The 13,207-nt window shown below is 48.0% G+C and overlaps 1 protein-coding gene across 2 annotated transcripts in view; it reads left to right on the forward strand.

The window, feature by feature from the left end:
* Window positions 1-902: 902 nt before the first annotated feature.
* UGCG (UDP-glucose ceramide glucosyltransferase) overlaps window positions 903-13,207 on the forward strand; it is a 74,211-nt gene continuing 61,906 nt past the window's right edge. Inside the window, exon 1 of one of the 2 annotated variants that reach the window (XM_029053872.1) lies at window positions 903-1,038. In XM_029053872.1, the coding sequence (XP_028909705.1) occupies window positions 941-1,038 (98 nt within the window). In that variant the 5' untranslated portion in view covers window positions 903-940. Of the gene's footprint in view, window positions 1,039-2,724; window positions 2,768-13,207 lie in introns of those variants that run through there. The other variant, XM_029053874.2, reaches the window with a different exon arrangement.

The following is a 13,207-nucleotide window of genomic DNA, read 5'->3' on the forward strand; positions in this document are numbered from 1 at the left end:
AACCTGGGAGTCGGGCAAAGGACGCTCCGATTCGGTCCCAGATTTGGCACTTTAAGACGGCGGCTTCCAGTCTCCGCTCCTTTTCCATCGTCGTTTTGGGAAAAATTGACTTTCCTTTTTGTTATGCGCACGGAGCCTGACGGAATGCTCCCACAAAAAGGGGAACGAGGAGATAACGCGGAGCAGGGGAGGGAGGGAGGGAGGGAGATTTTTTTTTTTTTCTTCCCATGTGAATCCCGAAGTTCCTACGAGACTCCCGAACTCTCCGGCCGTTTGGAGAGGTCATCGAGGGCACCCCTCTCTGTCGCCTGGATAGATCGGGGCGGGGGGGGGGGGGGAAGACACCGAGCCTCCCTTCAGTGCAGGAATCCGGAGGCGGGGGCGGGGGTGACGCCACGCTCCGCCGTGTGGCAGGAACCGGGGCGAGAGGAAGGGGGTGGGGCCCCCCGGTGGGGGTGGGGGTGGGGCTTTGGGGGGGCGGGGCCGGAGGAAGCCGAGGGGCGGGGGCGGAGGAGCGTCCCGGCTTCTCTGCAACGAAGCCGGAGACTGGCTTTCAGTTGGTGCGCCGAGCGGAGACGGTGGGGGTGCCGGGCTGGGCGCACGAGACGCAGGGAGACAGAGGAGGGAGGAGGAGGAGGAGGAGGAGGAGGAAGCCCCGGCCGTAGGCCTCGAGGCGGGAGGACGGAGAGGAGGAAGAGGCGCCAAAAGAGCAGGCGGCGGCTCCAGCCTTAGGCATCCGCCGGAGTCCGCGATTTGGGGACGACGCGCCGCGTTCTCCCACTCTCCCCCCCCCCCCCTTCCCCAGCCCGTGCCTCCTTCCCCCCGGGACGCCCCCCTCCCACGCGCGGACCTCGCTCGGAGCCCCCGGCGGGGGCGGCGGCGGCGACTCCGCGGGCGGCGGCTGGGCCGGAGCGGTGGCCCGGCCCGGGCGGTCCCGGCGATGGCGGTGCTGGACCTGGCGCTGGAGGGAATGGCCGTCCTCGGGTTCACCCTCTTCGTCGTGCTGTGGCTCATGCATTTCATGTCCATTATCTACACGTGAGTTGGGACGCCCCCCCGGACGAGGGGGCGACGGGGACCCGGGGTGGGGCGGGGGGGGCGGGGAGGGGGAGCGAAGGAACGGCGGGGCCTCCCGGGGACGGTGACAGCCCCGGGCGGGCCGAGACCCAAGTTGCCGAAGGAAGAAGAGATAGAGGAGAGAAGGGAGGGTCGCCGCGCCAAAGTCGGAGGCGGGGGGCGGGGGAGGCCCCGGGAGCGGGGACAGGTGAGGACTCACTTCGGAGGGGGCTCCGGGAGAGGCTCGGAGTCGGGCCGGCGGCGCGGAGAAGGGACGGCGGGGAATCGGGGGGAAGGATGAACCCGGCGCCGGGATGCGGGAGAGGCTGCTCCCCACGAGGACGGTTCGGGAGGGCTCCCCGGTTTGGGAGAGGGGCTTACGGGGGCCGTCGTGCCCCGGTGGGATGGGAGCCCGCGGTGGGGGTCGATGCGGGGGGTGGAGGGGGAAGGAGGGAACTTGGCGTTGGAACTTGCGCGGAGGGACGGATTCCTTTGTCGGGGGAGAAAGTGGGGGGAGATGGGTCGCCCGAGTCGGGGATGAGGGAGCTCGCTTCTCTTGGGCCAGATGTTGTGCGTTTGGGAGGTGGTGTGGGGCTGTGTGTGTAGGGGGTGGGACCGATCTATTGTCCTCCTTTCCCACGGAGGTGATTGTTTCCTCTCTTCTGGAAGCTGCGCCAGCCACCTGCCGGTCACCCCATTTATGTCTCTTCTGTCGACGTAGGTGTCGCACCTGTCCCCCCGGGCAAGGGGGGATCTCCACCGCTCCCCCTCAGCGTTCCCCCTCCTCTCCGAATTCTTTCATCCTTCGTCGTCCGGGGACAGTTCCCCCCCCCCCCCCCTCAATAGGGTCCCTAACCTTTCCCCATCCCTCCCCTCTTTATTTTCTCTTCACTGGAATGATTTCTTGTCGAGGTGGGAGAGCCCCAGTGCACCTTTTCCCTCTCTCGCTTGGAAGTTTCTGCAGGCTAGATCTGACTCGGGAAAGGCAAGAGGTGTTTGGTTTGGGGGTGGTTTTTTTTTTTTTTTTTAGATCTTCCAGCTGCTTTCTTTAGTCGACAGAGGAATCGCACTGCTCCCGGGAGTGGAGGAATCTGCCATCATCCTGTATTTGGGCTTCGGGAATGGGGGAGGAGAGGGGATTAGGAAATGGTTCGTTGTATTGCAGGTCTGTCTTGTCTTTGACTAGTGTTCTCTCCCTCCCCCGCCCCCCGCCCGATTGTCGGATTTCTTTCCCACCCCGGTTATCCATGGTGAATAGAGTTTAAACTCTTTTCTGATCGCTCTACAGTGTCTGTTGCCGGAGGAAAAAAAAAAAAAATGCTACAGCGTAAGGAAGGAAAGGATCACCGAAAATCGGAAAATGCGTCTGGTTGGGATTGCCTTGTACCGGCTTACTGACACTGTCATCCACTCGACTCTTAAGAATAGGGGGCTTGGGGTTAGGGAGTCATACTGACTTTAATTTAGCCCGTGTGGTGTAATTGGGATAGATTTTTTTATTAACAGATATTCAGTGTTTTGAAGATTAACCTGGTATGACCTCCGTATGATTGGTGTGTGTGTGTGTGTGTTTTAACAACGTCGGTGATTTAGAAGAAAAGATACATTCAGAGTTTTGTCCTATTTTTGTGATTTCATGTGGAGCCCATGATAAAATCCTAATAGTCTTTGTCATTTGGGGGCTCATGCATTTCATGTCCATTATCTACACGTGAGTTGGGACGCCCCCCGACGAGGGGGCGACGGTGGGGAAAAAAAATGCAAGTATTTAAAGGAGGTTAGGCATCTCTCCCATGTTGATTGTAGTTTGGGCATTTCCCAAACTGAGTCAGTTCTCTGCTGCTACATCCTTTTTTTTTTTTTTAAGCAACGATCCCACCTGGCACACTGTACGTATTTTTAACTTTGTTTCTACCTCGTTGAAAACTGACAGTCTAAAGTTTGAGACGCGAGGAGCTTTTGCTAGTTTATATTTGAAAAAATAATGGAAATTTCCATTTGTGGTGGCAAGATATTTAAAATGTTCCAGCTTTGTAAGGCTTTTGAATAAGGAAAACTACTACAGAGGAACGGTAAACTTTTAGGAAAGAGGAAAAGATTTGAGGGACTAAAAAGCAGCTCTTTTGGTTAAAATAGCGTGGGAGAGATGCATGGTTACATAATGCTTGGCCTGAAATCTCTTCTTCGTCACATATCTCTTCACAAGGGATATGTTTTTAGGTGACATTGTTGGAAGTGCTCCTTGGTCGTATAGGCGTGTTTTCTTTCTGTTAATAGTTTAAATGCTCTGACCCCGTGTATTAAAAAAATGAGCCCAATTCTCCCAGTGCCCAAAGTCACACCCCGGATTTATGGTGTTAGGCCCTTGGAAAGAGCATCTACTGTTTCATTCCACTAGGGGACTGTTCAGTGAATTTCTGCAGCGTGTGCACATTGTGTCGGCGGTGTAGTGGTAGATAATCCCTTGTTGGTTTGAAAGAGTTTATGCTTCCGAAAAGGCCTCTTACTACCAGGGAGTAACTTCAGGGACTGGGAGAATTAGACTCACTTCCTTTGAAATCTGTGAGCCTACTTGCAAGAAGTTCCCTGCAACTTTCTTGGTAGAAGATCGTATTTATGGCTCTATGGAGGCTTCCAATTATGGAGCATATCAGTGCCATCTGTAGAGCCAGCCATCGGCTTGAAAAACGTATACGGGTGAAAAGCTCTATTTAAAAAAAAAAAAAAAAGCGCCCCAGAAGCATCGAAATGGAAAGCATCAAAAGGTGCAAGTGGTTGCATTTCACCGGCTTTAAGTTTTTCAGATACCGAGTTTGAGGAACGTTTCCGAGGCGTTCGGAATCGACTTCCTACCATGAAATTTTCCTTTGAAAATCGGAGAGAGAGTGTGAGGTGGAGTTTTGTGCTCTAATGAGGTTCTGGACATTGAACTAGGATTCTACAGTTTAATAGTAGAGAGCTGTGTTGTCAGATTTGAAAGAGGGGGACGTTTCAGGGAGGGAGAAGAGTTTGAACCAAGGGTTGGTGTCAGAAGAGATGAGAATGAGACATGGTGAGTAGATTATCTTGAGAGGAATGAAGAGGGGCAGCTGGAGTATAGTGGGAGAGAGTGGATAAGTTGGAGAGCGAAATAAAGCTGATTGAGTACTTAAAAGCAAAAACGATCATTTTTTGCCAGTCTCCAAGAGCACGGACATCAGCCTTTAATGGTTATAACCGGTCCCGGCCTTTAACTCAGTCATGTGCCCCACAGATCTTTATCCTCTCGGGAGGAGGATAACTTTGGTTACGTCTTGGAAGAAAGAAGCACTGTCCAGCAATCAATCAGTGGTAATCACTGAGCACTTATCATGTGCAGGGCGCCGTATTAAGTGCTTGGAAGAGTTCAGCACACGATGGAGTTGCGATCCTTGTCCTCAAGGAATCTACAGTCTAGAGAAGGATGAGGGAATTAACTGACAGAGATGCAAATGTACGTTATAATCGATATAGAAATGGCAATGGGAGCGAGGATGCCACCTTTTCACTTTGAGGGTGGAGCCGATCTTAGGAGCATTGGGGGAGAGGGAGAAGGCGTGGAAAATGAGGGCACTTGAGTGCATATCTCGTACTTCTCTCGTGCTCCCCTAAGTACTCAGTGAAGCAACTTAGCCCGCCTGATGCTGCCATCGATGCCACCCCTGCTCTTCCTCCTTGGGGCTGGGCCGGGCTGGCCCTCTCATTCTCAGCCCCTGCCGCCCTGAGCCGCCTAGGGCCGCGATGGTGGCTCTTTAAGCCCCACAGGGCAGATCGGTCTCCCGGTCCCTTCCTGGGCCGGCGGCATTATTGCCACCGTCAGCCGGGTGACCCTGGGGCTGGCCCAGGACTGACCAGCCGAGCTGGAGCTGCTCACCCCGCGGTCGCAGACGGTGAGCTGACGGCAGCAGCGGGATCCCGACTAACAAGGGGCCTTAAACGACCTCTGCGGCGACTCTGGCCCAGCCTCGCAGCCCCGGTGAGCGTGGTCGGGAACCCTGCAAAGCGATCGATCGATCGACGGCATTTCTTGCGCGCTCTGTGTGGAGCGCGGTACTAAGTGCTTGGGAAAATTCAGTGCAAGTGAAGTAGCGGGCGGTTCCCCGTCCGTAACGAGCTTACGGTCTCAAGGGCCGGGTTGGGGTCTGGGTCCTATTGGCAGAGTTCGAGAGATGGCGCCGTCAGCTTTCTGCCACTGAGGGATAGGGTGAGCATCTCCAGCTCGACTACCTTACCTAAAAAGCGATGCCAAGCCCATGGGGGCCAACACCCTTGGTCCATTCGGAGTTGGTGCCTACGATTCGGAAGGGCCCCTCCGAATTGCAGTCATTGCCCTGATGCTGAGAGGTGTCCGGCAAGTGTCATTCTGGCCCCTTGGAACCTCCTGGGCATCAACAAGGTCTGCAAGGATTGCCAACTTGGCTCCGTTACCGATCCTGTGAGGAATTCTGGTCGTCTCTAGAGAGATGGGATTGTGGCAGCTGACTGCAGGAGGCCTCTCGGTTCCCTTTTGAACCCAGTTCCAGCTTTTGACATGGCAGACGTTGTGTCAAAATTTCATTAGGGGAAGATCGTGCTCTTCCAGATGCCGACTTGACATGCGCATGTTTCAATCGAAGGGAATAATACATTGGACAGTGATCGGTGTTACATCCGATTAAATCACTAGGCAATCGGCCCTGCAAATACCAACTTACCCAGGGCAACTAATAATATATGACTGGTGAGGGCTGAAGAATACTCATTTTTGTTTACTAGCTACAGGGACAAGAGAGGTGGTCAAGATTTGTGGAGGCAGGGAAACATTGAGCTTATTTGCAAGATTGATGTAAGTATTAATGTATGCATTAAGCTTGTGGGCAAGGGAACGTGTCTACCAACTCTGTTGTATTCTGTTCTCCCAAGCGTTTAGCACAGTGCTCGGCACACAGTAAGCAATCAACAAATAAGATTGGTTGATGCAACAGAAAAAAAACTTTTGAATGTGTTTGAAAGAAAATGAACGTAATTCTAGTAGTGAGATGAAAAAGATAGAGCATTGAGGTCTGATGGACAGAATAGAGTATTTGGGTATAAGCATTTGTTTATTTCTTGAGTATTAAAAACAGCCTGTTATACAAACTTAAGCAAATTTTACTGTTAACTGAAATAGGAAGCGGTATTAATTATTTTTCAGATTTCAAAAACATTGGGTGAATTATTTTGTTATTCCCTTGTTTTCTACTAAAATGTATCGGACCGTAAGCGATGGCAAAATGAAAAACATGAGCAGTTATACTATAGGCAAGCTGTTTGCCATATTTAATAAAACTATACCTTTTTATTTAGTATTGCTTGAAATGAATTTCTTATTTTACTAAGGATGAAATAAAATTCATCATTTCATCGGGATGTAGGGGAAATACAGTTCTCATCTATTTGATCCTTTCTTTCAGCAAAATCGTTTTGCAAGACATTCTCACAGTGGCTTATAAGAATAGGCTAGCTTCTCCCTTATGGACTGGGATCGTGCTTACCAGACTGTTGTATTATACTTTTCCAAGCGCTTAGTACAGTGCTCTGTACACAGTAAGCGCTCAGTAAATCTATTGATTGAGGAATTTCCTTGCCAAAAATAAGCTCTCAATAGTAGCAAATTGAATCAGTAGTAGGGTTTCTTTAATTCATTTTTTCCCCCTCATTACCCATGACAAAATTTGTTTCCTGGGCAAAATAAGCTAACCGTAAGCACAAGTTAAAGTTCGTGAGAATTTTTCAGTTGCGACTTACAAAGAGCCCAGGAGTGTTCTTTCTATACACAGTAAGTGTTTCAGTCAATTAACATTCCCCCTCTTCTCTGTTGTTGCCTTCCCCTCCTCCTCTTTGTTTTCATCCTCCTCTAATGCTACATTTGCTTAGGTTGTACTTGCCAGGCTTCAGAGCCGGACCCGGAAATAACTGGACCTATTGATTTGAGTATTTCTGGAATCATCCGAGTTTAAAATCCTCCATGTGTGTCATTTGGGTAGCTGGAATCATTTCTCAGAAAGTAGAAGGAATATTTGAGTAAAACTATACCGAATTACAAATTGCACAGTACACATTAGAATGCCTTATTGGTCAAGACCAATGATACGTCGAGCCCAGCATCTGATGGTGGTAATCAGAGGACACTTGGAGGAATGTTTATTAAGCAGCCGTGGAGTGCAGAACACTGTATTAAGTGCCTGGTAGAGTGCACCAGAAGCAAAACACATATTCCAAACCCTCAAGAAGTTTACAGTCTACTGGAAGATGGTTTTTGACCTGTTGAATTTGAGGTGCCGACCAGACATCCAAGCGGAGAGAAATACCACGGTAATAATAAAAATGAAAAACTCCCTCCTACTTGGACCGTGATCCCCACGTGGGACAGGGACTTTGTCCGACTCAATTAATTTGTATCTACCCCAGCCCTTAGTTAATAGGCAAAAGCGCCCAGCAAACACCATAGTAATAAGAAGAAGAAATGAATAAGGAAGAAATGTGAAATGACATAGCTGAGGAGAGGTTGGGACTAGTTAGGTAGATTCAGGAGTCAGCCACATGGAGGCTGTAGCTGAAGTCATGGGAATGGATTAGCTCCTAAAAAGAGGGAGTGTAAAACGAGATTAGGGAACTCGGTAAATAACTTTGCGCGACACCCACAGTTAAGGGATGAGAGGTGGAAGAGGAGCCAGGGAATGAAAAGGAGGAGCCATAACAGAGGTATGAGGAGAATCAGGTCCATACCTGTGTGTGAAACCTGGTGATAGCCAATAGCAATTTATAAAGGAGAGAGTGGTCCACTATGTCCAAGGTGACCAAAAAGTTCAGGGGGATTGAAAGACGAGAGCCCGTTTAATTTGGCTCTGAGAATGTCATTGGTGATTTTGAAGAGTGCAGTCTCAGTGGAGTGTGCAGGTGGCTAAAACCCAATTTCGGTGACTCGAGAAGTGAAGTTAGGATGTGTCCAACCTATTCACAGAGTTTGGACAGAGGTGTCTCCCAAGCCCGTAACCTTGGCGTTATCCTTGACTCCTCTCTTTCGTCCCACATATTCAAGCCATCGCTAAATCCTGTCCGTTCCACCGTCACAGCGTCGCCAAAATCCACCCCTTCCTCTCCGTCCAAATGGCTACCGCATTAATGCAAGCACTTATACTCTCCTGCCTTGATTATTTTATCAGCCTCCTTGCTTGATCTCCCTGCCTCCTGTCTCTCCCCACTCCAGTCCGTACTCCATTCTACTGCCCGGGTCATTTTCCTTCAAAAACGTTCAGACCATGTCACTCTGCTCCTCAAGAAACTCCGGTGGTTGCCCATCCACCTCTGCATCAAGCAATAACTCCTCACCATTGGCTTTAAAGCAGTCAATCGCCTCGTCCCCTCCTACCTCACCTCGCTACTCTCTTAGTGCAACCCAGGCCGCACACTTCGTTCCTCTAATGCTAACCTGCTCACTGTGCCTCGGTCTCGTCTCTCTCGCCCCCGACTTCTTTGTAGTGCTTTGCACACAGTAAGCGCTCAGTAAATATGAATGAAGGAAGGAAGGAAGGATGAAAATACAGCATGATAGCTGGAAGTAGCTGTTGTATCTAAAGTCTAAAATAATCTCCTTCTGGCCCACCCTTTGCTCGTTGATGGTTATCTGGAGCTTGGACCTAATGATTGAGACTTATTGAATTTACCTCCCCTGTTTCAAGTTCTGTAGAGAAATTTATGGGGCATGGGAAGGGAAGAGTTTAATCAGTGCAGTGTAATAGAAAGCTGAACTTTAAGTGCTGAGTAGTAATAGGTTTAAAATACAAGGGAGTTTATATTGAGGCTCTTAATTTGTCTTGTTAAAAGCCTTAGACCTTGGGTTTAGGAACTGTGAGAGGCAAATTTAGATTAGGCAAGCAAATGAGGCTAGTTGATCACTGAGGTGACTTTTTTTGTTGTTGTTGTTGTTGTTGACTGAGAGAAATCAGGGTCTTTCATAGAGGCCTCTTTTTGGGTTATAGAGCTAAGGTAAGATAGTTCTCTGGTTACCTGCTTTCATATTTGAAAATATGGGATTCTGGCAAAATCTGATTTCATTAGTTAGAGAGATCATAATCTGGGGTGTGGAGGGAGAAGAGATTGGACAAGTAGGAGAGGGAGAGAGCTTATTGAAAACTTAAAGCCAATGGTTAAGAACCGAGAGAAATGGTTTATTTACCCTTTGAGGTTATGGAGAAGTGGGGAAATATGTGCAGAATGATATTTCTAGACTGTGAGCCTGCTGTTGGGTAGGGATTATCTCTTTTTGCTGAATTGTACTTTCCAAGCACTTAGTGTTCAGTGCTCTGCACACTCTAAGTGCTCAATAAATACTATTGAATGAAAGAATCTACCTTCAGCTCCTATGCACACGTGGGGCTCGTGCCGGTCAAATAGGCTCTCCGTGTGCTACTCCTCAGCTCGGGCTCTTTGCTCCTCCCAAGCTCCCCTTCTAACTGTCCTCTAGTCTCTCCTCACTCGCCTCCGACTCTTTGCTCATGCCGTTCCCCTGGCCTGTAACTCCCTGCCTCGCCAAATCGGCCAAGCCACAGCTCCTCCTGTATTCCGAGCCCTCCTGGAAGCCCACCTCCTCCCAGAAGCCCTCCACATTTAACCACAGTCCCCTGAGTCACATCAACATACAGCCACCTCTAGCACTATGTATTTGCTTACACCCGTCCTCAGCACCTGGGCACGTATGCGTATTAAGTGATTTATCGGGAATCCACTATTTATACCAGCTTGGGAGTCAGAGGTCGTGGGTTCTAATCGCGGTTCCGCCACTTGTCTGCTGTGTGAGCTTGGGCGAGTCGCTTCACTTCTCTGTGCCTCAGTTACCTCCTCTGGAAAATGGGGATGAAGACTGTGAGCCCCACGTGGGGGCAACCTGATTACCTTGTATCTTCCCCAGTTCTTAGAACAGTGCTTGGCACATAGTAAGTGCTTAACAAATACCACCATTATTATTCTCTGGACCTCCAGGTACCTCATCTGTACAATGGGGATTGGGACTGTGAGCCCCATGTGGCTCAGGGACTGTGTCTAACCTGATTACCTTGTATCTATCCAGCGCTTAGAACAGTGTTTGGCACATAGTAAGCACTTAACACATACCATAATTATTATAATTTTTATTATTTCTCTGTCCCCCTTCAAAGTGTCAACTCTGTATGGCCAGGGGTACATTTTATTTGTCTCTGTTCTTGGTTCTAATGATACTGCATGGCAATTATTCATCTTCTGCCACTTGACCTTCTATGGAAAGCAGACCGAGGCACTTTGGTGAATTTGGAAATTAGATTTGTGAGTCTAAATTTTGGTGTCTCTCTTTTTCCCAGTTTCAATTCTCAGGCCACAACTACCTTGTGCTTTGGGGGAAATAATTTCAGAGTACAGTAGTGCTGTTCTGTGGAATTATGCTTAATTTTTATGGCTCTTGAAGAATACTTAATACTGGCAGATTCTTTAGATTTTATTATTGAGAATTAAATCCCCAAGAGCCCAACAGAGAAATCAGTGAATCAATCCATGGTATTTATTGGGTTCTTACTGTGTGTGGAGCATTGTACTAATAGAATCATTTTCTTATCGTCACAGAGTATGTTTAGCAATTGGCATCAGATTATTTTGTCAGATTGGGAGTATTTCGTAGTTGTTGAATTAATGTGCTCTCTCCAAATGCTGGGATTCTGTGGCTTTAGCAAAGGGAAATTTTTATCTTAATTTCTTCAAGACCTCTAGTTATTTTAATAATCAGGTCAGGTAGGTAATCTTTTTCTTATCACCATCTTTAAAGATTACTGTTCCATATATGCAGTATGATCCTGTAAATATACTATTTACCGAAGCAAGGGTGATGTTCTAATAATTTCTCCCCCATCATCCTGCTCAGGAGGAAAAACAAAAACAAAATATTTCAGGATAGGCTCTAGGAGTATTTACAGAAACCAAATTAACAGGCGGTAAATGAGCCACGTGTTATATTCTTTCAATAAAGTACTGTAACAAACTAGTGAAATTCCTAAATGGATGGACATGGAATTGGAAGACTAGGTTTTTTGAGGGCAGGGATCTGTGTCTACCAACCGTCCTCTCCCAAACATGCAATACAGTTCTCTGTACAGAGAAAAGCACTCAATAAATAACATCGGTGGATATAAAGGGAGAGAATATTTACATGGAATTTAGGACAGTGACTTTTGAAAACTTGTTCGAGTCTGATGGTTATTTTTCGTGGTCTCGTGATCAGCGGAGTGGATATCCTCTTTGCAGGTGACTTTGAGCTTCTTTTGTACATCAGAGCACACCTCGGTATTTTCCACCTGCTTGGCTGGCTGCGTCACTATTGCCTGACAAGAGAAAAGTCTCTACCCCGGGTGACCTATGAAGTTAAGTGACCTATGTGGTCCATCTGAGGACTCCCTCCTGTTTTTTTCTTTCTTCTCCTTCTTCCATTTCCGCTCTATGCCTTTTTTTTTTTTTTTTGACCCTTCTGCCATTTCCCTCTTGCCTGATCTTTAGGCCTGGCAAGTCAACTAACCGGTATTGCTTAGCCCTCTGCTGGAGAGGTAGACGGCGGACTAGCCTGGGCCAGTAACAAATATTTTGGGATTGCGAGCAAAAGTTTGTGCAGCAATACTCATGCTCTCTCGTCCCCACCAGGAGCGATCTCTCGGTGGCAGTGTCCCACAAGTGAGGAGGTGAACAAGGGACTCCTTGGGGTCAGAGAGGTTGTATTTTCTCTATTTTTTCTCACACTCTATTGTATTTTCCCAAGTGCTTAATACAGTGCTTTGCACAGAGTAAGTGCTCAATAAGTACCACTGATTGCATGCTAGAATTTTATGTACAAAACCCATTTTTGGCCAAAGCGTAGTGCGGCTGCTTGTTGCACCTGCATTAGTCAGCTCTTTTCAATATTCCTGCTGATCCTGTCCGTTATGCGAGATGTCCTAGGTGGATCTTTGGGAAGAAACCTTTGGGTCGCTAAAGGCCTATATAGCCCCTACTTCTGGATGTGTCACCTCCCCCCCTCCGTGGGAGGGAGTGATTATTGTGTGCAGAGTACTGTATGAAGTGCTTGGGAGTATAGTATAACAGATATGGAAGACATTCTCCCTGCCCACAAGGAGCTTATAGTCAGAGCCATCATAGAGAAGCAGCGTGGCTTGAGAGTCAGAGGATGTGGGTTCTAATTCCAGCTCTGCCACTTGTCTGCTGTGTGACCTTGGGCAAGCCACTTAACCTCTCTGTGGCTCAGTTACCTCATCTGTTAAAATGGGGATTAAGACTGTGAGCCCCACGTGGGACAACCTGATGACCTTGTATCTACCCCAGCGCTCAGACCGGTGGTGGGCACATAGTAAGCGCTTAACAAATACCATAATTATTATCAGTCCAGACCAGCACATGCTTTGTTTTAAACATGCCTCTCTCTCCCCCCCATCCTCCCCACATTGATGGCTCATATGGAGTAAAATAAATGGAAAAAAAAAACAATGTTCTCACCTGGCTTGTTGTTAATAATGGGTGAATCTATGAATAGTTATTTGCAAGAATGCTTTGCTAAAACTCTTCCTGGACTATTCTTAATTTGTGCATATGACCCATCTGAAACTTGCATCATGGCAAAAGAGACGAATTCACCCATGTCACAGAATATGAGCAGAATACTCAACCTATTGATGCTTAATGGCGAAGGTCTTGTGCAGATTCAGTTGACTATAATACAAGTATCCTTCGTGACATATTAACACATCCTGATTTTTATCGCCATTGAGGTGGGGGAAAATGGCCATTGAAGCACTCAATTCTCCCACTCTAATCCTGGGAAGTTCCATTGAAATCAGACCCGTGGAAGCAAATTAGATGCACAGAATGGTGGCAGAGAGTTCTTTTTGGCTTTTCTGAGAGCCAAAGGTCCATTGATATTCATAAATGGCTGAAAAAAGTGTATAGTCCCCAAATTTGTGCATCTCATTAGTAGTGCTAGTGTTGAATGAACTATTCTGAAGGTGCTGAGAAGGGGAAAATTTGAAGGATGAGAACATGGGTTGACCAGTGCTTCAATAGGCAGTTTTTCACTGGTTGATGGCTAATTGGGGCGATAAAGATC

This window comes from Ornithorhynchus anatinus, chromosome X3, assembly GCF_004115215.2.
Source record: "Ornithorhynchus anatinus isolate Pmale09 chromosome X3, mOrnAna1.pri.v4, whole genome shotgun sequence".
NCBI classification, from domain to species: Eukaryota; Metazoa; Chordata; class Mammalia; order Monotremata; family Ornithorhynchidae; genus Ornithorhynchus; species Ornithorhynchus anatinus.